Source organism: Rhinolophus ferrumequinum, chromosome 9 (assembly GCF_004115265.2).
Source record: "Rhinolophus ferrumequinum isolate MPI-CBG mRhiFer1 chromosome 9, mRhiFer1_v1.p, whole genome shotgun sequence".
In the NCBI taxonomy this organism is placed as follows: Eukaryota; Metazoa; Chordata; class Mammalia; order Chiroptera; family Rhinolophidae; genus Rhinolophus; species Rhinolophus ferrumequinum.
The window spans coordinates 40,571,984-40,596,575 of NC_046292.1; the positions used below are offsets into that span (position 1 = coordinate 40,571,984).

The window sequence follows — 24,592 nt, forward strand, 5'->3', positions numbered from 1 at the left end:
TTGCCAGGCTGGACTTTGAAATTGCTTGGGACCAGTGACTTCTTTTTCCTTCCGTTTCTTTTTTGAACAAGAATGTCTGTAACTGTTATTCTATGACTCCCATCATTGAATTTTGGGAGCAGAAAGCTTGTTTCTTGAGTTTCATCGATTTACAGATGGGAAGCAATTGTGCCTCAGGATGGGTTAAACCCAGACTCTCATCCTTACCTCAATTAGATAATGTGGTTTGAATGATGAGATTTGGGACTTTTGAGTTGATAAAACCTACATGAGATTTTTGGATTTCTAGTTGATGCTATCATGTGTTGCGATTTTGGAGGATGTTGGGATAGGGTGAATGTATCATTTTGCATGTGGAATGGAGGTGAATCTTTGGGGGCCAAAGGGTGAAACTGGGGTAGGCAAAATAATGGACAATCTCAAAGATGTCCATGTCCTAATCCCTGAAACCTGTTAATATGTTATGTGACATGGCAAAGGAGAATTATGGTGACACACAGAATTCAGGTTGCTAATCAGCTGACCTTTACATAGATTATTCTGGATTATCCGAGTGGGCCCCCAATATCATCACCAGGTCCTAAATATGTAAGGAGTGGCAGAAGAGGAGAACCAGAGATGGCAGAGTAAGCACTGGGCCCAATGTTGCTTGGCTTTGAAGATGGAAGAAGCGGGCCAGAAACCAAGGGATATAGATGACCTCTAGCTGGGAAAGCTAGAGGAAAGCTGGGAAAGACCTGGAAACAGTTTCTCCCGTACAGCCTCCAGAGCTAACATAATAAATTTGTGTTGTTTTAACTCACCCAGTTTGTGGTAATTTGTTAAGAGCAGCAGTAGGAAATGAATTCAAGTCCTGGTCTGCAGTTTAGTCTTCTAGGATCTTAAGTTGTTTGATCTTTACATCCCTTAGTATTCTTTATTTCTCAAAGTAATAACTGCTATAAGGATCAAAAGTGCCCAATAGGCAGAAGTGCCAGGCACACAGGTGGCTCAGTACATGTGAATTTCCAGCTTGTCTTCTTCCAGGTTGAGGCAACACAGGGAGGGAAATCAGGGGCCAAATGTCCTGTTCAGCGGTGCACCCTCCTTCCTTTGATGTTGGCTGTGAGAAGGGCTCCTCAGAGAGCTCCCCAAGCACACCTTATCTAGAGCACCGCTGGTATCTGCCTTTGGGGGACCCACAGCTCCTCCCTCCCTGTGAAACCCCCTTTAGAGTACAAAGCTCTTTAGAAGAGCCTGAGAGGAGAGGAGCACCAGAGCTTCACTTGGCAAACAGGCTTTCAGAGATGAAAGAGCAGCTTAGACATGTATATCCATACAATGACCACCATATTTCAGGAAAAGGTGCCCGGAGGTGAGGCAAGCCTGTTCTCCTCCTCCTTTACCCAAGACAAACACCCCCTCCCCCCCCAACATTCCAGACTTCCAACTCCTTAATTAGTTGTGTTATGAGCTTTTATTTAAAAAGCACATCTAATACAAGTATAGTTTCGCAGATACAAGTTTTCACTTTGTATTCTACAAAAGTCTTTGAATATTATTCTCTTTACAAAATGGAACCTTACAAAAATACTGACAATTTAATGTTTTTATACAGTTTTCCCTAGTTGCAGTTATTTCTTTTATTGTAAAACAATGTCTACCACAGAACTATGATATTTTAGTTGATATTAAAAAAATTAACTCAATGCTTCTTTAAGCAGCTAATGTAAATAACACAGGTCGAGACACAGTTTATAATCATAGTGGATATAGCTAAAATTGTTTCAGAAATAATATTTTACATAGTTAACTTTTAATGTTTTATACATTATTTATATAATATTTATATATAAAAATCATAGCTTGCTATAAGTTGAAATGAAAGGACGGCTTCTGTGGTAAGAATGTGCTTGTGGTTGATCCATGTGGTTACATTTAGCCCTTTGAAAGGTTTGCATCCAAGAAGATTTGAAAGCATTTCTTCCTTCCTCTTTTCCTCAAAGGTTCAGTAGAAGGGGTCCCTGTCTATTGCCTAGAGTGGGACCTTGCGTGACGGGAGGACACTTATGGATAGAGGATGAGGAAAACTCTTTCCGGAGATTTAACCCATGTGTTCTGCCCAGCAGAACCTATCAAGAACTGTCCTAGAGATCAACCCCAAGACAATAGTGCTTTACACAACTTAGCAAGAGCGACTCCCACAGAGACCCTCGTCAGCTCCATTACCTAGAAGGGCAGCCTCTCAGGCATGAGCCCGTCTGCTACTCTGGCTCATTCTGACTTTGAGTAGCCAAAAGGTTGGTTCATTTTTCATTCCTGCCCCTTCACTCCCTCATGTCTTGTACGGAAGGCTGCTTTCCATCAGCTGGTGGCAGACCATGCCTTGGCTCATCTCCAGACCCTCACAGGAAATCCCGGTGGGTACAGAGCAAGGATTTCAAGGGAGAAAGCAGTAACCGAAGCTAACCGTTACTAAGAGTGTGCAAGTGCCTGGGTGATTGATGTTATATAACATCAGCATCCTGCAACCGCCGTTTCAACATCACAGGATGATGCGTCCAAAGAAGACAAATGAGGGCCTGTACCCTCGATCTCTTCTGAAATTGTGCTATTTGTGATCTTCACTCATCCACAAAGAGTCTCCTAATCACTAACGTGAGGGAGGGTGGTGTTGGCCTATGGGCCGGGAAGTGAGTGATAAGGCCTTCGGTCTAGGAATTTGGATTCAGGATCTGATCACTTGACTGAGCAAACTTGCTCTTTCCTTATATTAAAAACAAACAAACAAACAACAAACAAAACTTCCTGAACCAAAGTCACAGTAGAGGATAGAGTGGTGTGGAAAGAGAGACACTAGAGGGGACCCCCCCCCCAATAGTTATTTTCTTGATTCAGTGCTATTTCTGGCATTGTGTGCTACAAGATGAATTTGAGCTTTTCTCACAGGCCTGGGATGCCTCCGTCACAAAAGTGACCGGCAGACTCTACTCAAAACATTTTAGTGTCTGTTCCAGAACAAGCCAGTGTTCACTAGAACATGAACACTTAAACCAATTGCACATCCAGGGTTCCGGCACTTGGTGTTAGTTTGCTGTTGTTTCCACATAGGTGAGCACTACCTATTTTGGAAGGCCACAAAGTAAGACTTTTTTTTTTCTTTTTAAAATCAGTCGGGCAAAAAGTTTTTCCCTACATTCTACTGTCTGATGAGATTGGAGAGCAGCAAAAACTTGCTGTCAGCAGTCATTTTACAAAAACAGCGCAGGAAGTGGGTGGCACCTACACCATGTTGTGATGATTGTTCCTGTCAATTATGTCCACAGGTGAGAGGATCTCCTTCCTGATAGCAGGGGGAGGCAGGGCGAGTGTCATCTTGGCCTTGAAGAGGTCGGACACGAAGAAAACCTGCAAGCACAAATCAGACATCCAAATCAGTGACTGACATCTGGGATCTGGCGGCGAGCAAAGGAAGGGGATAAGAGCATGGACTTTAGGAAAAGGGGGCCCTAAACCACAGATCTTTGACTAGGGAAGCACCATAGAGGTCATACAGTCCAATTTTTCTTGTACATACAAGGAAACCGAGGCCCAGAGAAGGGCTGTGACCTTCCCCAGCATGCACAGAATTCAGTGTTATGGACTCCCAGCCCGCTGCACCATATCTCCAGTACCCACTACCTTATTTCTCAAAGCAAATGAACAGCAATGAAAGATAAGTCCCTACACAAAGGAAGCAAGTCATAATTAAGTTAGTCATTAATCACAATACTTTCCCTTTCCTTACAAAAGACCTAATTCCTATCGGCAAGAGTCGGGAGTAAGGGAAGCAGTTGTGACGACTTTTCCTGGAAGCCCAGTGATATCAACAGTTTGATGGGGGTCAAGAAGCCAGGAACTTGTTGCTGAGGGAGTCAGCAACCGACCCGGAGGAAAGGTCAGTGAAAACTCTCCTATCGCTCATCTCACGGCCTTCCTCCCTCTGAGCATGCGACACACTGAGTCTCTCTTGAATCACTGAGAAACATTTACTGAACATCCACTTGTGAGGGTATAGGGATGGCTCAGGCAGAGTTCCTGTCTCAATTAGCTTCTGATGAAAGATTTAAGAACTTCTGATGTTACCGGAGCAAGAAAAATTTATGCTTTGTATTACATGGCAAAATAAATACACAGACATCCATTGAGCATTTAGCAACAGGAGTTTGTATTAAGTAACCCTAAGTGGCACCTATCAGTCATGTAATGTAATAGGAAACATATGGCTGGGTTTCGAAATGGGGAATAAAACACTGTCCAAGTTCCTATATGTAACAGCTTTCTGGATAGAAATGTCTTTGTCCTGCAGAGGGTCATATGCTCACTATTGATGACGGCACTGTGACTTCCTTCTGGACACATTCTAGGCAAGAAATGAAGTTCTTCAAGAGAGTTCACACCAATAGCACGGCTCCAGCGCCAGGGCCTGGCTGCACTAAGGACTTGGATCATTTGTTGAACCAATTGCTACAATGTCCCATCTCTAAAATTACATCAATCAACAAAGTGCCACAAAAATCACAGCAAGAAACTAGTGATGCTGATTACCCCCAGGAGAGCTGGGTGACTAGAAGACAAAAGTGGAACCGAGACTTATACGTCACTGTAAAACCGTTTAACACCTTTTGAATTTTGTACCCATTACATATATTATTTACTCAAATGTTTAATTATTATTATTTGTAAAAAAAAAAAAAAAAAGATTATAAATAAGAAAAGAAGGCCAGGCGATTTCTATGCTACTATAAGAAAGCCAAGAAATTTAAGATTTTAATATATTTACAGTCTGAGTGCTATTGAATTAGCACTTTGCAAAGGAAAAAAATTAAGCTTTGCGTCCCTGTCTTTTTGAAAGATGTGTGAGAACTGTGGCACAGAAAGATTTGTCTCCTTGCCAAACTTGAGAACCAGGAAGGAACAGATCTATACTCAGTCCTGCCATGAGGCTCTGGGCTCCCTTGCTCAGGAACCTTTACAAGAGCTCAGAGAAGGTGTTTTCACATGCCTCCAGTGTAAGGAAATACTAATGAACATGATTAAAGTTGCACGTGGAGGTAAACTTTTCAACTCTTCTCTGACAGATAATACAGAGCCAATAAACATCTTCACCTCTACCTGGAAATTACCTTGCCCTCCTTCCTTCACTGTGTCCTGAGGGAAGTTATGATCAATCCTTCCACTGCTGGTATTACAACTCCACTTCTTCGAGCCCAGCAGCTATAGGTAGCTCCACCAAGTAAGTGCTCCTACAGCTCTCATTTCTGAGAGCAGAAATCCCAGCCTCATCCCATCTGCTCAGGGCAAATATAGCAGGGGACAGTCTCCCCACCCCCAAACAAACAGAACCCCTTCAAGATCCTGACACCACCTTAATCTATTGGCTTATTTCCCAATTTTAATTTTCTGAGCGTGTATCCACTACGTACTAGGGTTTCTGTTTCCTAACTGCAAGATAGGAAGAATATAAAGGTTAAAGGCAGCAATGTACTTGAGAAGAAGATGTAAACCTGTGTCTGGTACATAGTTCAAGAAAAGGTATTCCTTTCTGTAAAGCTCTGGGCACCCAAGTAATGACTGGACCTAGAAATTGCCATGCCCCTTCATGTCTCTAAAACTCTGCTTATCAGCCTTTCTTCCTAGATGGGAGGCTTTTCGAGGATGGAACCCTGGACCTAATCACCCTGCATCACCCAAAGCACTCAGCACTGAGCTTTGGGCACACCAGGGGCTCAATAAATGTTTGTTGTTGAATTGCTAAAGTCCTCTCTACTGGAAGCAAGCACTCTGGCCCTTGCATCCTGTCGGCACATACAACGCCTACGGACTTCAGGGGAACCATATTCTGACACACCACATGCACACAGCCAAGCGGCAAGATGAAAAGTTGAGCCGCGGCCAGCAGAATCCCCCCTCCTCAAGCTGTATTTCACTTTCAGCGTGGCTTGAAGTTACACAAACACTTTTTTGGGGATCATAAAACACGGTCCTGTCAAGACTCAAACAGGGCTCAGTCTTCCTAATGCTTGAACAGCAGAACACCAAAAGGACTTGTAAGAGTGAAAACTTCTTGGCTTGGAGCAGTTCCATTTCCTGCAGAAGATGATTTCCACCCAGAAAGAAAACCCAGAGGCCCAGGAGGGAAAGGAAAGGGTCTATATAAATTAGAGAGCTATCTTCAAACAAATCCACTGGAACAAACCCACTCCCAGCCCCAGTCCCTCTCTACACATCTTCCCTGTCATAAGAAAGAACACATTAGATAATACATAGTCTCAGCAAACACGAAATCCATACCCGAAGCACCAAGAGGAGTTCTGTTACACTGCCCTGAGCACATACTTTCAATTCCACCTCTCCTCGTCTGCATTTTATAAATTGCTTTTTTTGAAAAATGCAATCAGTAAACACTTATTGAACATCTCTCTGTGCCAAGCCCTGAGATTATAAAAATAAATATACATAAGACAGTGTCCTTTGCCCTCCAAGAGCTCACAGGGCAATGAGGGAGAGATCCAGGTAAACAGACCACTACAATGCAGTGTTTTAAGGATTATGATGGGGGAAGCCAGGGTGTTAAAGAAGCACAGAGAGTGTGGCCTCCAACCCAGGCTGAAGGGGAGGGGAGAGGGCCTTAGAAGGCTTTCCCCAAAGGAGGTATATTTGAGCTTAGCTTTGAAGGATAAGTAGGAGTTAGCCAGGTGGTGAATGCCAGGAATGTTGTTCTAGGCAAACGGAGCAGTGTGTGCAGAGGCACGGCAGTGGGAGAGGACAGACAGCACAGCATGTTCGGGAGCTGCAGGAAGCTCGGCATGGCTAGGGCCAAGTGGTGATGAGGCCGGAGAGGACAAAGCCTCCTAGGACACGCTGAGGAATTTGGACCTTATCCTCTTGGTCTTAGGAGCTGTTGTCAAAGCCGAAAAGGGAACAGCATGTTGGGAAGGCTCGCACTGAGATTATGATGGCATTTAAGATGGAGAAGGAATGAGAAGGGGTGCAGCGCCCGAAGGCAGGACGCTATTACAGCATCCAGGAGAGGGTGAGTCCTGAACTACAGCCATGCAGTGATGACAAAAAAAAGGAGATGCTTTCTGAAATGTTGAAGGCAGAAGTGCAGTGGGTAGGTGGTGTGTAAGTGTGCAGGAGGAGGTAATGCTTTTCTGTCCAGTTCTGCTTTCACCTCTAGAAATCTTTGCACTTGTTCCCATCAAAACTGTTTAACCTTGGGTAACTATGAGAGTGAAACAAATTGTAGCTGTGCTTTCCTTTGACTTCTAATATTTTGGCTTCCTCTGATATTGTCTTGGGGAAGTGGTTCTGACCTCCTGCTGCGTCAGAATGGCAGGCTATTCTGTGATCCAATTCACCCAAGCACTCAGAACAATGTAGCCGGTCCATCAAGAGCAAGGCTACACAGAAAGAAGGCAACTCCAGGCCGGAGGGATCCCATTCACTGTGACGAGGCGCTAAGACCTGTGCAGGGAGTCACCTCGAAAATGGTGACAATCGTTATTATATTCACATCGTGTCACAATCGCCCACTCCCCTTGTAAAAGCTTTCTTTTTTGGAGTAGAATAGCAGACTTGTCTTCAAATCCAAGTTTTGCCATTTTCAGCAAAATATCTAAATGAGGAATACATAACCTACCTCAGAGGGTTACTCTAAGGATTATGTGACCTAACAAAACGCACAATTGTGACACGTCACCTGGTGTCCAGGAAAAGGTTAATAAATGGGAACCATTATCACTGGCTTGTTCAGTGCCTACCTACACAAAGTCCCTTCTCTTCTCCTTCCCCTGGTGTGGAAAGGGAAGAAAGAACTAGAAAAAAAGGAAAAGGAGAGAGGAGAAAATAGGAAATGATTAAGATGAACGAGCATGTGACAGCCTGTACAGATTCAAGCTGGCCATGAAGACCACGTACGAATGGAAGTTTTCCATTGGACAGATAAGGGCTTGTACTCAAAGCCCTATAATTTCTGGGGCTATTTTAGACAATGAGTCAGCACAATTAACAAGGAAGAAGCTCTGATGTCTTGTTGCCGGCATTCACCGACCCCGGAGATGCTGGCCGGGGTGCTGCCTGGCTGAAGCTCACCGAGAACCGAGTCGGCCAGAAACAAGAAGTCTGGTGGGAGCCAGGTTTCCACTCCCATTGCTGCAAATGGCCAAGTCAGCAAATTCTCAGGGTCATTTTAAGGGCGGATTATGAGAACAAAATTGTCCTTGAAATGTTTACGGAATCCCTGAGTGTTTCAACTCCTGAGAGTGTGCAAGTGAACTCCTTGAAGATAGGAATCGTGTCCTTATTCATCAGGATTTTTATAAGTCCCTGTTGAGCTTAGATGCCAGCACAAATCAGATAAGTATAAAAGCAGAAGAATTTTGGAATGTTAGAAAAAGAAGAAGACTGAGAGTTATCTGTTCTAGTATTTCTCAAACTGTCATCCTCACAATATATATTTCAGAATCAGCTGAGTCCTTGAAAAAGCAGATGCCTGGGTCCACCCCTGACCTACTGAAAATTTGGCCTGGAATCTGCATTGAACAAACACTACTGATGTTTGTTATGCAGACTAACGTTAGGAGGACCTTAGTGGACAGCCAGTAGGGATGAACAGATGGCTCAAATCCTAGCCCTGCCAATTACTGGCTATCTGTCTTAGATATCATGTAATCTCTTTGAGAGCAGCTCCTTTATTTGTATATTGGGCTTCATTAATACCTTCTTTGAGCGGCCCTTACCTTTTCTCTTCGGTACCCATCCTGAACTTTTATTGACCTTCTGTCTTAGCATTGGGCATAGGCTGTAATGCACGATGCTTTAAATACTGTCACGTGTCCCCTTTAGACTGTGAGCTGCTCAGGGGAATGAACTGTGTCCAGAGCCCGGCAGCTGTAGCCCTCAATAAATCTAGTCCACTTTTCACGTGAGGTGAGACACCGTGGGCTGTTCCTTTCGCATACACCCCCATGCCTTGGCCCTGGGATTTCCTTTTGGCATCCTGCTCTACCATAGTAAGCAATTTATAGATTAAGAAATAATTTTCTTGTGGGCCGCTGTGTGCTGCCGTGGGCTACCATGTGCTGCCATGAGCGGCCGGTGGCCAGCGTGAGCGGCCAGCAGCCGGTGAGAGCTGCCATGTGCTCTTGTGAGCAGCAGACCGAAGACAGGTGACTGACTGCCTCAGCGGGGGGAAGTGGGGGGCGGGGGGGGAGCGCAAGGCTCGTAATACCAGCAAGGGCCAGGGAGCTGTGTCCTACACAACCAGACTGAGAAACAACGGCTTAAACTGGAGTGGGGGGGTGGGGAGCGGAAGACGGTGGAGAAAAAAAAAAGAAAGGAAGAATTTTCTTTGCAGGAGAAAGCCTTGGGACCTGGCTCACCTTTATGCCGTAAGTATAATAAGTGTCTGAAGAAAAGCCATTTTTGGCAGCCCTGTTTTTTGACTAAATGGGAGTTACCTGATTGCAATCATTACTTCAATACATACCGCAATAAAGAGCTTTCAGTGGCTTTGGGCACTGGGAATTTGTATGATTTCCTAATGTATCGGAGAGGGAATATTATGGGGTAGAAAGAGTGTCACACTGAGAGGCAGGACTTAGTCCCAAAATTGCTACTGGGTGAGTCAGGCTAAGTCACACTCTTGTCTAGGCTTGACTTTATACAAAATGAAGAGGTTTATGATTTCAGATGATGGATCTGTACTGTATTTTGTGCAAATGTTCCTTAAAAATCTACCTTTCCATTGTTATTGTAAGGCTCAAATGGAAGAATTTATGTGAAAACACTTATAAAGAGCTATTCAAATCCTACTTTAGTTACCATCATTCAAGATCATCTTGCTACGGAGGGATGTAAAGGAAGTTAGTCTCAGAAAACGGAGGAGAGTTTGGAGCAGCCGAGGGAAGAAAGCTGCTGGCAGTTCTAAACTGTATCTTTCCAAGGAGCTTGACACGCAGTCATTTCTAGGCTATCACGAAAAAGGCGTTCTGGTAGGGAGGACCCAGAGCACTGACAGCTCTGTCAATGGGGTGCTAGATCCGGCAGCAGGCAGAGTTCAGGAATGTGGTACCCAAGGATGACAGAGGCCGGCCAAAGGCAGGGACCCCTACTCCCAGAAAGCCTACATTTTCAAGCTGAAAGAGTGAAGGGGACGACTGTTTACTGAGCTCACCTCCCCCATTACTCCCCAAACTCCATTGTTTTGAATTCCTAGGGTCAGAAGACAAACCATACTCTCCCCAGTCTCCAAGTCTGTGTTACTCCTTCTGCATGAAATGCCTATCTTTTGCATCTCAAAAAAAATGTCCATTCATCTTTCGAGAATTATCTCCTCTTGTAGCCTTCTAACAGACTCAAGAAGAATGAACTCTCCCCTCTCTTGTGCTCCCACTGTCCCCAGGAGAGGGTACCATCCTAGCAGCTGTGCCCTTCAAATGCATGTTTGTTCACATGTCTGCCCACTCCTCAGATTAGTGTTTTTCAAACTGCATGTCACAAATCATTAGTAAGTTACAAAATCAATATGCTAGGTGGTCACCACCAGCATTTTTAAAGGTTAAATAAAAAATATTAGAATGTATCACACACAGTAAGGGTAAGTCTTATTTTGTGAAATATTTTAGTTATGTGTGGGTGTCTCCATTGCGTTATGATGTAAAAAGTATTTGTTATCGATTGTGGTCAAGTCTTGGAAAGCTACTGCATTCTAAGCTCTTTAAGGACCAACTCTTTTTAGAGCCAAATCTTTAAACAAAACCTAATACTTAACACATAGTACACATTCAGTCAATGTGTTGCATGTGCCAAGCATGCCACATCTTTTATTCTTTGAATTCTTAATCCAAAGATTGTAAAAAGTTATTACCATGCCCACTTCATAGAACGGGAAAAGGTTGCTGAGCGGAAGTGACTTGCCCAATATGCCTAACTAGCGAGTGTCAGGAATACAACTCCCATTTCTGAGTCGCTGCTTATCATGCACCCCATCCATCTCAGCAGGGGAATGCGAAAGGAGTTTGTAAAAGGACTCTGCAAACCGTAGAATACTGCAAAGATACTGCCGTCCTCTAATGGGAGCCAAAATGTATCTCTGCCTCTGCTCCCTTCTCTCTCCCACATCCACATTCCTGGCACCCCTGCCCATTTGACAGTGAAGGCCTGAGTGGCAAAGAGCTAGGCTTTTGCAAGTCCAGAAGAGATTTGGGGGCTCATTTCACCGATTCCCGTGTCCAGGCACAGTCGAATAAACCCAACGGGAACAGGTGGTAATCTCCTCTGTTGAAGAAGAGAGAGATCTCACAAATTCATGGCATAGGCCAAGCACGTTTGGAGTTGACTGTTTTAGTCCTGTGAGATAGACTCAAGACCCCTGTATCTGGTTCCTACTCTATCACTGCGTCCCTGGGCATGTCACACTCTCTCTCTCTGCCCCCCAGTTTCCTCCTGAGAGAGTTGTCATCACTGAACTCTTCTTCACATTCATATTCTTGCTTGTCTCTTTACTTCACTGAGGCAAAGACAAAGAAAACCCTTGCCCTTCCCTACATCCTGGAGGAAGACAGCAGCACAAAAAAAGAGTAACTGCTAGCACAGCCCCACCCCCGGGAAGAGGAAAACCAGGAAAGACTCTGCTGTGTGTTTATGAAATTCACGAGCAGCTGCTTCCTCTGCCAAACCCACAGCAATGGCAGCCTGGCCCTGCCCTGACCCCTCCCAAGGCCCCATACTTTGCCATCTGTTAGAAGGTCAAGGGAGGAGGTGACCAGATAGGCAAGTTGTCACCAGATAGGAAATGAACTGATGTCTGTCTCTTCATCTGAGTCCCTGGGTTACACCAGGGGGTGGGCATGGTGAGCACAGCTGAAGAGTTCACATCTTGGTAGAACTGTATGTGTGTGTGTGTGTATGTGGGAAGGGGACTGTGAAGGTCAGTATGTGCCTGTGTTTACGTTGGCCTGTCTATGTGTGTCTGTGGTTCTGAGTGCAGGTGAGAAACAGAGAGAATGTGTTTGGGTACAACTGGGTCTGTCCACATGCCTGTCTCTCTGGGCGCTGGCTGTCTACTTTTGTCCTGTGTCCTTCCATTCACATGTGCAGATGCATACATCAGTGTGCAGGCCTACCTGACCCTATGTGCCCATGTCTTCATATTGAGTCCATCACGTCGTGTGTGTTTCCTGTCTGTGTTGGGTGCCATTGTCTCCCTCTCTGAAAAGAGTTAGTTCAACTAGTGAGCAGTGGGGGAGGAAACCAAACCCCCTCCTGTTTGGCATGTGATTTTTGTCTAGACATGTCTGTTGTTTTGACAGGATTTACTCTCAGCAGACTTGGGAAAGGGCTTGGCTGTCATGCCCTGTTGCCTAAGGCTCTGCAGTGACTCAGCCAACATTCTAGGTGGTGCACAGCACTCACTGGGGGCTTAGAACCGTGTCATGATCTCCAAGTAGAGGTCACCTTCGTGGGCACGACAGGGAGAGGGTTTCATCTGAGAAGGCAGGTCTCCAAAATCAGCTGTGCCATAGAATCTGTGAGAGAAGCTCACGGGGCTCCAACATCAGGGCCTTCAAGATCAATTCACAGTTGAGGAAACTTGGCTCAGAGGCGAAGTTCCTTGCTGTCGGTCATAAGCTAATTCATCACTCATTCTTTAATGCTTATCAAGCACCCACTATGTCAGCAGCTGTACTAAGTGTTGGGAATGAATAACCAGAAAGTTAAGCCATGGATTCTGCCATTGAGGCACCCACAATCTAGTTGGGGAGACAGCCAGATGAGCAGACAATTACGACAGAGCCAGGCTGAATGCCACAGCAGAAGAAACATGCAAGAGGCCATGGGAGCACTAGATGAAAAGTTAGATGAATTCTTTCTTCAGGGAAGACAGAGGGAAGGTGTGGTACACTAAACAATGGCCCGCAAAGATGTCCATGTCCCAACCCCCAGAGCCTGCAAATATGTTACCTTACATAGCACAATAGATTTGCAGGTGTCATTAAGTGAAAGATCTCGCGATGGAGAGATTACTCTGGTTTATGCAGGTGAATCCAACGCAATCACACTGGCCCTCATAAGAGGAAGTCAGGAGAGTCAAAATCACAGCAGGACATGCGATGATGGAAACAGAGGCCAGAGAGGATGAAAGAAAGTGATCTGAAGATGCTATGCTGCTAGTTTTGAAGATGGAGGAAGGGGCCACAAGCCAAAGAACAAAGGCGGCTTCTAGAAGCTGGAAAAGTGAAGCAAACGGATTCTCGCTAGTACCTCCAGAAGGAACGCAGCCCTGCTAACACCTTGACTCTTCAGCCCAGTGAGACCCCTTTTGGAATTCCAAACTCTAGAACTATAAGAAAATGACTTTGTGTTGTTTTGTAACACTAGGTTGGTGGTAATGTGTTCCAACAGCAACCTGAGACACTAACAGAGAAGGTTGGGTCAGAGATGAGATGAAACATGAAATTGCACGTCCACCATGTTGGAAAATATTTGCAAGTCTGGTGCGCCTGGAGAGGAGCAGGAGACGAGACCCTTAGAAGAAGCTGGCAGTGCTGGCTCTGTGTCGGACCACCTCCTGGCTTCTCTACCTTCTCTCCATTGCACTTAATCCTTCTTTTTTGTTTCTTGTATATATATACATGTATATATATTTTATTTTTTGATTATAGTTGACAGTCAATATTATTTTATATCAGTTTCAGGTAGGTGTACAGCAGTGGTTAGACATTTATATAACTTGTGAAGTGATCCCCCTGGCACCCATACAGACCTAGGTATGACATTATCGACTGTATTCTACACTGTACTCTACACGTCCATCACTCTTTCGTAACTGCCAATTTGTACTTAAACCCTTCACCTTTTTCACCCAGCCATCCAACCCCACTCCCATTTGGCAACTTAATCTTTCTTAGTCACTGTTTTCTCATCTCTTCAGTGAGGACAACGATGGATATAGGATTCAATATAGGATTTTGCGGGGACTGAAGATGATCTGTGTAAGTACTTAATATAGCGGCTGGCACACTAGCTCTCAATACATGTTAGCAAATATTATTTCTCAGTTAAATTAATGGGAAGTCCACAGAAGCATGGCTTAGGAGGGGATCAGGCAGAGTGGGAAATGGACTCTGAGTTCTTGGCACCCTGTGCCACGGCCTTGTACCACACTGTACTGCCTCTTTCTTGGTCTGTTTCAAGATCCATCCAACCATATTCATGGATGAGAGGAGAACTCGGCTTTTCTTGGGTTTCACTGGGACAGTCAGCCTTGATTCTTGGGGGAAAGTTCTACAAGACACAGCAGAGCAGAGGCCACAGGTCCCTGCCTAGGCTACGAGAGCTATGCTGATCTCCAGGAAAGCACGTGATAAAGCTATAAAACCTGTGAGGCAGACGCCCTCCATCCTCCTCACGGTTCCCTCTCCCAGGCGTCTTCAGATGGTCTCTTGGTTCCCCAGACCCATCTCCGCTCAATCCAGGGTCCTGAACTGTCCTTCTGTCTTCCGTACAATTAAAACCTGGATGACAGAGCTTACAATGGGAAAGGACTGACTGCCTTCTTTTCCCCAAGCTAAACATCCGCGAGCTCCTATGCTGACTAGTCACAGCTTCTCGTCCTGGCCTCTCAGATGTCCTAAGTGAAGTGGATCACTCAGTGCTGTGATTCAGAGCCACGCAGGACCATGAGCTCTTGAGTACCAGCCTGGGTGTTAGGTATTTGGACAAAAATAATAAGATCCAGTCCCTTCTCTCATGTGTTTACTACTAAGGGGACAAAAGACAAGGAAAGATATTTATCCGACAAGGAAAGATATTTACCACCCCTTTCCTACCCATCTTAACACTGTAAAACAGGCTTTCAAACTCAAAGCATTGGTTGGAAAGGCCCCTGTGACACCCTTAAATTATGCTCTTTATGTCTACGCTGCTTATCCCTTGGGCTAACTTTGGCTGACCTTGGGTTCAGTGATCATCCCACCTTGCCAAGTGCAGAGGGCAAAGCTTTGGAGTCAGTGAGCATCTGGGAGCACCTGTCAGTTAGCTCTGACTTTGGGTGACTTGAGCCTCAGCTATCACTTTGAGCCTCAGTTACCTCATCTGTAATATGGCTTCATGGACCTAAAAGGAAACAATGGGTAAAGGCTCTACAACGTGCCAGCGCAGAGTAGGTCCTACAAATGCTAGGACCAAGTTCCTATCTTGTGCTACGGTGGCCAAACAGGATAAAAGTCAGACCCCTCATTTCCCTTCTTGAAAATAACCCTGGTCGTCCTGAACACTTTGTCTAATTGTGCATGGCCAGTGCTCTGGGATGTAAAAGAGAGGAAGGCAATGAAGGACTCCCTCATCTTTTAATTTTTTTAATTGGGGGTGCAGGAGACTCTAATTAGGGCAGTGGCGCCAAGGAAACACAACAGCAGACCCTGTGGGCCTTCTCCTGCCGAGAAGGGCAGTCCGCAAAGGTTTACCCTTTAGTGCATACACCCATCCCCCACTGTCACTTTACATTAAAGGGCCAAGCATCAGAGAACAAGCTGGTCGGTGACAGCTGCTCTCATTAGCAGGTTGCTCTCCCAATTGCTCACCCTTCTTTGCCTTGACTGAAAAATAAAAAAAAGAGAAAGGAAAGGAAAGTAATGAATCAAAACAGCCAGTCCACTAGGTTAGGATTCCCATGCCAGGTTGGCAAGCAGCTCAGCTGCGTCTTTCATTATGGTGCCCACTCGGATCGCCCCAACTCCTGGTTCCTCCTCTTGACCACTGCACAGTCAGAGCCACCCCGGCCCGCTGAAGCACCCTGCCTGTGTCTCCACGGCAGCCCCACATTGGACGACAACTGCTGTGCTGGGCCCGGCTGGGGGAGCGACTAGACTGGGATTTCCTTAGGTGCAAGGGCTGTGCCTTCTTCTTCCCTCCGCGTTCAAGAGAATGTTCCTGACAGGGTTCTCCGGAGAGGGTAGATCATCTCACTGACTCTAGCTTTTTGCTGCTTAAGCACATTTACTTACTCTGAGCTAAGATCCCTGAGAGGCCTTGGTAATATGGGGAGAATAACATATATGTTACATATGGTCCCTACCCCCAAGGAACCCAGCCTGAAGGGAGACACACATCAACAATTTCAACAGAGGTAAATGCTGTCATAGAAGAGTGGGAGGGGTTGTTGTAGGGCGACGTGGGGCTGCAGCCAGACTCCGAAATCAGGAAAGGACAGGGGCTGGTCTACATCTCCCTCTTGTTCATGATTCTTACTGTGAATGAGCGAGGGTTATACTAACAACACAGCCTACATGTGTGGTGCTGAAACATCCAGCCATTACTGTAGTCTGGGATTCCTGATGGCCCAGGCTGAGCTCCCGAGTAGGGCCCAGGAAGGCACAGTATTAGAATAGGTATTCAGTCATGTTTGCTAAATAAGCCCCGAAAACTTTTAGTAGGCAGGAAAAGCAGAGATTCCTGAGGAGATGGAGGCTCAGAGAGGTGGAATACCTTATCCCACCCAACCTGGAATCAGGGATTAAGTACGTGAAAAGGGTAACCCATTCATTTGGGGTAAATCAGAACGTGAACCATCCCAAGGCCATCCTCTAGGGAACTCTGTGACTTCATGGGTAAGGCCTTAGTCTTCACCAAATCCCCTCTTTTCTAGCCTACATTGAGGTTAGGGTCTGACCGAGTCACCCTAAAGGTCACAGAGACAGACAGAAGTTTCCAAGAAGCTGAGAAGTTCTACTCAGTAGTAAGTGTCCACCGAAGCAGCATGTGAGCACTGTGAGTCAGGGATTTACACTTGACATGTGACCTGGGACAAGTTTCTTCCCCTCTCTAACCCTAAATGTCCTCATGAATGAAGTGAGTGAGCTGGACAAGACCTAAGATCTCTTCCAATTGCAAAATTCTATGAGCCCAACTCTGTCATTGTAGATGGAACAGAGGATTTACAGACTCTGTTGGATTAAAACTCACAGGCTTGAAAGAAGCAGTCATTATTCTCATTTTACTGAAGCGGTCCTGGGTAGGGTGACTCTTCAGATACCAAGCAGAGAAGAGGACTGAGAGCTCCCTGGCTTTGGTCCCTGAGCTGGAAACATTGAACAAGCAGGCAGGCCAGAGCTCGGACTGTATCCTAAGGACAAGATGCTACTTACTATGCAGCCGGCCACCAGGGCTCCTTGGGCAAATCCTGCCAGGACATCGCTGGGATGATGCTTGTGGTCAGATACACGGGACAGTCCTGTGTAAAAGGCCATCATGATCAGGGTGAACTGCAGGAGAGGCCGGAGCAGGCGGGCACCTCGCCAAGTGAAGCGGGCCTGCAGGTACAGCTGGAGGGTGGAGATAAAATGAACAGACACTAAGTGACTCGCTACTCACCTGCGTTATAATACCAAGTCGATGCATACTACATTGCCACTAAATGCAGCTATCCGGACCTTGGGCGTGGCATGTTGTACAAAGAGTGTTCAACTTGGACATGACCTCAAGCCAGGTATTTCAACCTGGAGCGGTACTTCCTGTACTGAAAAAATAAGAAATATGGAGCTTTTCTAGGGTGATACGCTAGAGAGAGCTGAAGAAGATGAGAATATATGAGAATAGCCTTAGCACACTGCCTGGCATGTATTAGACACTTTACAAATATTAGTTCCCTTTTGTCTTCTTCTTGATTGAAACGAATTAAAGAATAACCAGGGTTAGTAAAGGTTTCTTTTTTTACAATTGACAACTCATTCAGTGCATTTGTGTGTTTTCATGGAGATTATTCTATGCAATCCATGTACTACCTGCCTCTCAGGATTGCCATGGAAATAAGATGTATGATGAGAGGGGGAGGTTATCATGCTAGTCACAAAGGGATGCTTATGCCTTAGAAAAAAGCATCTCTATCAAAGGATAAGTTTCTAAGTCACTACTTGGGGCTGTGGATTTTGAATTAGAAAGTAAGGAAACACATAAACCAGCCAGACAATGCCAGAGAGCTTTGAAACAGAGGTTGACAGACACTGGGCTGGGTGGAGTAGGAGAGTAACCTGAAGAAAAATGGAAGAGAAAAAAAAAAAAAACACCTCTGGCCGAAGCAAAGAAGTTGAAATGACGTCAACTGGGCATTGTCCCCCATAGTTATCTTGCTGCAGTTTCCGTTCTAACCTCTGGGCACAACCTACTTTCCAGGTTCCTGTGGGAACTTGGGAAATGAGGGGGAAGAGGCAATGAGACAAGAGGAACTTCCGACTACAAATCAAAGCAAAAACCAGGAGAAGGGAAGAGAGTGGAGGGGAGCGGGCTGATGGCCTAAAGATAGACCTGTGACAGTGGCAAAGGCGTGACTGCCCTTCCTGAGACAAATGGACATTTTCCTTTTGTTGGTCAGGAAGGAGCACGCCAGAGACCAGCCCTGAGGAGACAGAAGAGTGGAAGATTCCGGAGTCACTCTTATCGACGTAGGAAGAGTGTCTAGTACTGAGTCCTCAACTACTTGGAAACTATTTCAAAAACCCAGGCCTGGAAAACAGCGGGAAATTGTATAATCATTATGAAATTACATGAATGTATTATTGGGAAATCGAAGCCTAACAAATGAAAAACTAAGAGAGACTGCATTGATGCTCTTGGTTGCTAAACAAGTGATAAAAAAAAAAAATCAAAGGTTTTTCATATGCAAAAAATAACCAGTTAAAGATCTAAAAGAGGTAAAGTCATCATAATCGCAAAGATGATTAAATAAATAGTCATGAACTTACAAAGAATCACATAGGGCCCTTATGAAACAAGGGACATGAAGGACAATTTGAATAGAGTTAGAGTTTGTCTTTATAAGAACGCTCATTTTTTAGAACACTTAACTCATAAACTCATACATTGACATGTAAATTCAATCAGATTCCCATGGATAGCCCATAAAGATATGGAGAAAAAAACGTAACAACAATATTCTAAAAATAACCTAAAAGGCCAAACCTGTGGAATAAGGGAGGAATAAAGTTTAATTAAAATAATAAATAAATTACACACATACATACGTACAAAAAACAAGCAAGCAAGCAAGCCAGACACTATGATAAGTGCTAAGGACACAGAAATAAGAAGTTATAATTCCTGCCCTATGGAGCACACAGTTGGGGAGATACATGAAAGCAAAAGTAAGTACATTACGGGTTTTATAGGAAGTATGAAAGAAGTTCAGGGACTAGGGTCAATTATTATACTTGACTTGAATCCCAAAGATGAATAGTGTTTGGTAGGAGTGAAGAGGACAGTAGTGAGGGCTGTGTGTTCCAGGCAGAGTGACGACTTAGCAGCCAGCAGAGTTCCAGAGCACTCCTCATCGTTCAGTACAGCTGAAGAGGGTGTTGGGGTGGGGTGGGGGTGGGGGTGATGAGAAACAGGGCTACAGAGGCTATTTAGGAAGGGCACTGGATATCCAACTAAGGCACTTAGTCTCTCCTTAGTCGGCCAGTCTTTCCTAACCCATACTCCCTGGAACACTGAGGGTCTTTTAAAACAAGATTGGGAAATGCTCTCTTCCACATCCTTATTTTCATCACTTACTATACGTATCACTATTTTTACAGCACCTCGACCCGTTGAGTGGTAAACGTTAACTGTGAGCAACGGTGACAAATGTAACCATGTGAAGCAAGGCGCTCGGTACCATAAAAAAACAGTCTGCAGGTCAAAGCCTGGTCCCTTACTTCTGCTGAAATGACCCAACCACAGATTCTGCAATCACGAATAAAAGCTCCCTTCCTTTGGGCAGTTGGGACGGAGATGATGTTGAAGTAGCTCCAACTCAACATAAGTCTTCAGGACACTGGCAAGTTCAGGGAGCAAGGAATAGTGTGTCTATGTGTATTGTGCCCGCCAGGGTCTGATCTCCCTCCAGCAAGTCTTGTCGATGGACGGGGTGTGTTGGGTAACAGCAAGAGCCCAGGTTTTCATCAGGAAAACCTCACTGAGCCTCAGTTGTCTCACACATAAAATAAATGTAACCACCACTGTCACAGGCGGTGGTACAGATAGGCGACCATGTAGAGCGAGTGCCTGAAGGCACAGGTGGCTCAATCAACAGATGATGATACATTCTCCGATGACTTCTCTTCATTTGGACCTAGTAGCCCCAAGATGTTCTAATTTCCCTCCCTGAAAAATCTGCAGGTCTTCAGAAAAGGCTGGTTCAAAACCCTGCAACACTTCCCCCCACTTGCAGACTTGAGGTCACGGGTCTTCGAAATCAGGGTGAGGCACAGGAAGGGTGGGTTTCCAACCCAACAAAGCATACCTCTCCCCTTCCACTGACTCAGATACTTAGGCTGGAGCTTCATAAAAGAAAAAAATAAATACAAGAGAGGAACTTGGAGAGGAAAAGACCAGTCATCAGAATAGCTTCAGGAAGACAGCGCTTATGAATGAGAAAGGAGTAGGGAGCCATGGGGAAAGAATCTTTTTGGGAAGCAGTCAGTCATGGAATTAGTCTGTGGAGGGAAGCTTGCCCTTCCCCCACCCCATCTATCAGGAGCTAGCAAACTTATGGAGAAATGTCTCAAGATCTCGCGATTGATCCTGCTGTCTGCAGGTGGGGCTTCAGCGGAAAGCACAGCAGCAGGAAAGTGGATTTTAGGGTGACACAGCCCTGATTCCAGTCCTGGCTTTACCACTTAATAAGTGTGTCACTTAACTTTTCTAAGTTTTCTCACCTGTGAAATAGGTAGAACAGTATCTAGTGCACTCAAGGCACCCTTCCAGAAACCCACACCCCCCTTTTGCCTTAGTAAATGAAATTTAGGCAATGACAGTGGTTGATTTCACCAAAACAAGTAAAGTACTAAAGAAAGATTGAACAATGACCTTCCACCCAATGGCTACTTCTGATTTGAGAAGTAAGTGGGTGGCAACAGGCTTTGAGGTTGATCAAAGGACCTGGTAACTCTCTCCTCCATCCCACACCAATCTAACTGCTCAGTGATGCAGATTTTGCTGGTTCTTAGCCTTGTTCGCAAGAGCCACTCCAGGCCAGGGGCGTGGACCTCAGCAGAATCAGTGAGTATTTTCTGGAGCACCCTGCTCCCTGGAAAACCTGAGCCTGGGGGCATTGTGTGGGTCAGAAGGCTCCATTCATTCCCACTCCACAGGGGCAGGTGCCCCTAATTCAGAAGAGGAAGCCAAACTTCCTGACCACAAGGATGTAATGTCCCTGTTCTGGGCCAAACAACAAGGAGACTTTCCCAGAATCAGAATTCCTACATGGGTTTCCAAAAAGTCCTAGGCACCCTGAAAAAAAGTGGTTAGGAATGGGGTGAGCAGAGCTGAAGAAAAACTCGGAAAGCCTAAACCACCCTGACCTCTCATAGTCGTCAGCAGCCTTGAGAGCTTGTCTAATCTGTCTTCACTTCCCCATTGGTGGTGGGAAGATCTCTGGGCTGCAAAAATCTGCTCCTCAACCATCAGTGTGACAATGCAGAAAATGCAAAGTGTTTGCCCTGCAGTCAGAACAACTAGATCTGAATCTTTTCTCTGCTTCATACCAACTGTAAGACAGGTCACACTGCTTCTCTGAATTTCTGCTTTCTCATAAGGAGCTCTGTTCATTTTAAAAAACAAATAAACAAAAAAACAAACAAAAAACATGTCTATGAAAGAGATGGGCATGAATAAAATACGTTCCTTTGTGAAAAAAAGAATAAAATCTTAAAGTCCTTTTCTTATACTAAGATTTTTCATCCAATTGCTAAAACGGCTGATTGTAGATACGATGAAGACAACAATAGAAAAGTATATACCTGCATCCCAGGCCCCAACCTCCCCCCAGCCAAATGACGTGTGTGAAAGTCTCTGGCACAGAGAACTCACTCCATGAATGGAGTTCTCTTCTTCCTGGTCCTAGCTTTAAAATCAAGGTCCTGTGGAATTTCAACAAAACCTCCTTAGAAAGCCCTGACTGAGTTCAAGCCGGCTCCTCGGGTCTGAACCAGCCGAGTCAGATGTGGGTGAGTCACAGTCCCCGGTCTTGCTAAGTCATTTGTGTTTCATTACACGATTTGCATACTGGTGAAACAGGTCAGTACTGTCCTTTCCCTTCATTTCCATCGCTCCTGGGACAGCTCTGCTAAGAGTGAAAAGGAGGCTTTTGTCCCTCCTTGTGTCCCAGCCTGCTGTCTTCCTGGAAGTCTGTCCAGATCACTGACACCCACAGGGAGACAGTTTCTCCCTCTCTCATCTCCTCCATGGCGCACGCTTGGCTCTGCTTCATGTGCCTGGTGCCTCGTCTACATGGTGCAGAACTGGAATTTCTCTCTGGAAAATTATTCAACTACTTTCAGGACAAAAGAGAAATATTTGTTTTAGTTAATCTTGCTCCTTCCTTAGAAAGGAATCAGATCTTATTTTCTGTCACTATCAGGGAGAGAAAAAGAAACTATCATTTTGCCGAGCACTGTTCTAGATACTGTGCTATGTGCCTTAAATGACACAACCTGCAGTTGGCACAGTCATCCTGATAGACGGACACCACTGTACCCATTTTACAGATGAAGAAAACAAGGCCAAAAGAGGCCACGTCACTTGTTCAAGGTAACAAGAGGCATGATTTACATGAAGGAAGATTTGCCTCTTTCTAAGTTCATGTTTTAACCACAGAACCATCTGGCTTCTTTAGGGAATTAGTGCTTTGCACACAAAGTATTGGTCTTTTGTATTGCACTTATATCTTTGGAGAAAAGAACCAATTTGAGGGGACTACATAGCTGTCATGAACTAAAGAACAACCTGCATGGGACATTTGAACTTCGAGCTCTTCTCATTTACTGTTCACAAGCTTTTGTAACACCCAGACCTGAAACACAAGTGTCCCGCTTTTGTAAGAGTTAGAGTAGAATCTCTGAGCTGACCTTAAGGTAAGGAGAGCCTGTGAATTCACTTAGTGCCCCTCCCAGCACCGTTAACAGCTCTTTCCTCTGTGCTCTAACCCTTCATTCCACACTCAGTAGGGGAACTCATCCAATTGTTTGGCAGCTAGGTACTTTTCGGGCTTTCCACACAAGATGTGAACTCTTGTGGTGTCCCCGGATGCTCACACATGTCTGACACTGGTCACTGACACTGGGAGGAGGGATGGATGGATGGATGAGATAGAGAGGGACAAAAGGAAAAACGTCTGGCACAGCGGTATATTCCCCTCGGAAACCACAATCTTGTTTCTGCAGTTTCAGACACTCCCAGGATCTGCGGGTATGTCTCGTGGGCACACCAGACCCCACTGCTCCAGGATTCCTAACACGTTGAACAAACCTCAATGACTAACAACCACAGGCTGGAGAACATGGCTGTCCGAGGACAACCACTTCCCTGTTTCCTTGGTACCCAGCCTACCCTCCACACATAAACAGTTCTCACGGGCATCGCAGTCAAGAGTCAATAGGTAAAGAGTTCAGCGAAGAGGCAACCAAGACCTTTCCTACACCACACAGGCCCCTTGTGATCTATGAAGTTAGCGATGAGGAGACAAACAAAGTTCTGATTGGAATGGAAAGAAGCTTACTTTCCCTGGTGGAGATAAACAAAGAAGCGAATGCATAGTACGTCAGAAGTGAGAAGTTGTGTGTGTGTGTGTGGGGAAGCCACAAAGGAAATTAGGGAGTATCGGAGGCGGGGGCCTTTCATTTTACACAGGGTGGCCAGGGGGGGCGAGGGGGCAAGGGGGCAAAGTGCAGAGTCCTGGGAAAGGAGCACAGCAGGAGCAGACGGCCCCACAGGAACGCACTGCACTGCCGCCTAATCTGAGCTGCAAAAGGAGGAGCCAGGGCACATGATCCCACAGATCTTCTCAACAGTTACCGTGCCCTCCACCCCTGGCTTCCTACCAGGTCAATGCTGTACTGAACGGACTACCTGCCGTTCTCAAAGCACCATCCTCCTTTCCACCTATACACAGGTAGTGAGTCCTTCCAATCCTCCCACCTTCATCCGACTGGAAACCGTCCCTGGCTTCTGCCCCTCTCCACTCCGGGGTAGCTGCTACAAGTCTCAGCTTCCATAATAACCGACACCTCCGCTCGCTTCTCCCCTGCACAATGAACCGGACTGTTGTCGTGGTCCACCTGCTTCTCTAGACTGAACTCCCCAAGGACGGTGACCATGCCTTACAAATCTCCATATTCCTTCCCCTAGCGTGGTGGTTGGTGCATCAGAGCCACTCGCTAAACATGTGCGGGATGCTGAATGTTGAATGCACCGGGAAGTTCCTGGAGGGCAGACCCCGGGTCTGATTTAGCTCAGTAGCCCCCGAAGGTGACACAACAGAGGAGACAGCAGATATGTTACACAAATGGGTGCCTGCCCTGCTGTTGGCATTTCAGCTGGACATCCTCAGTCCCTGACTATGGAAGTGCAGGGCCAATCCAGATGTGGTGCTCCGGGGTGGAGGCCAGGGCTCACGGGTGGGAAGCACCATTTATGTTTATATACGCTGTGGGGTTTTTCTCATTAGAATATGCATTAACAAGCCCTAACCTCATCCTTAAGGTTCTGTGCCCAGAGATAATTTGGTGTTTGGGGAATGGTTTTTCCAAGCTAA

At 45.6% G+C, this 24,592-nt stretch overlaps 1 protein-coding gene across 1 annotated transcript in view; it reads right to left on the minus strand.

Annotated features, from left to right (window-relative positions):
* Positions 1–1,446: 1,446 nt before the first annotated feature.
* The window catches only part of PLPP3 (phospholipid phosphatase 3), an 81,981-nt gene continuing 58,835 nt past the window's right edge, over positions 1,447–24,592 (minus strand). The window contains 2 exon segments of the mRNA XM_033114303.1: positions 1,447–3,387; positions 17,172–17,348. Coding sequence (XP_032970194.1) covers positions 3,262–3,387; positions 17,172–17,348 — 303 coding nt within the window. The 3' untranslated portion in view covers positions 1,447–3,261.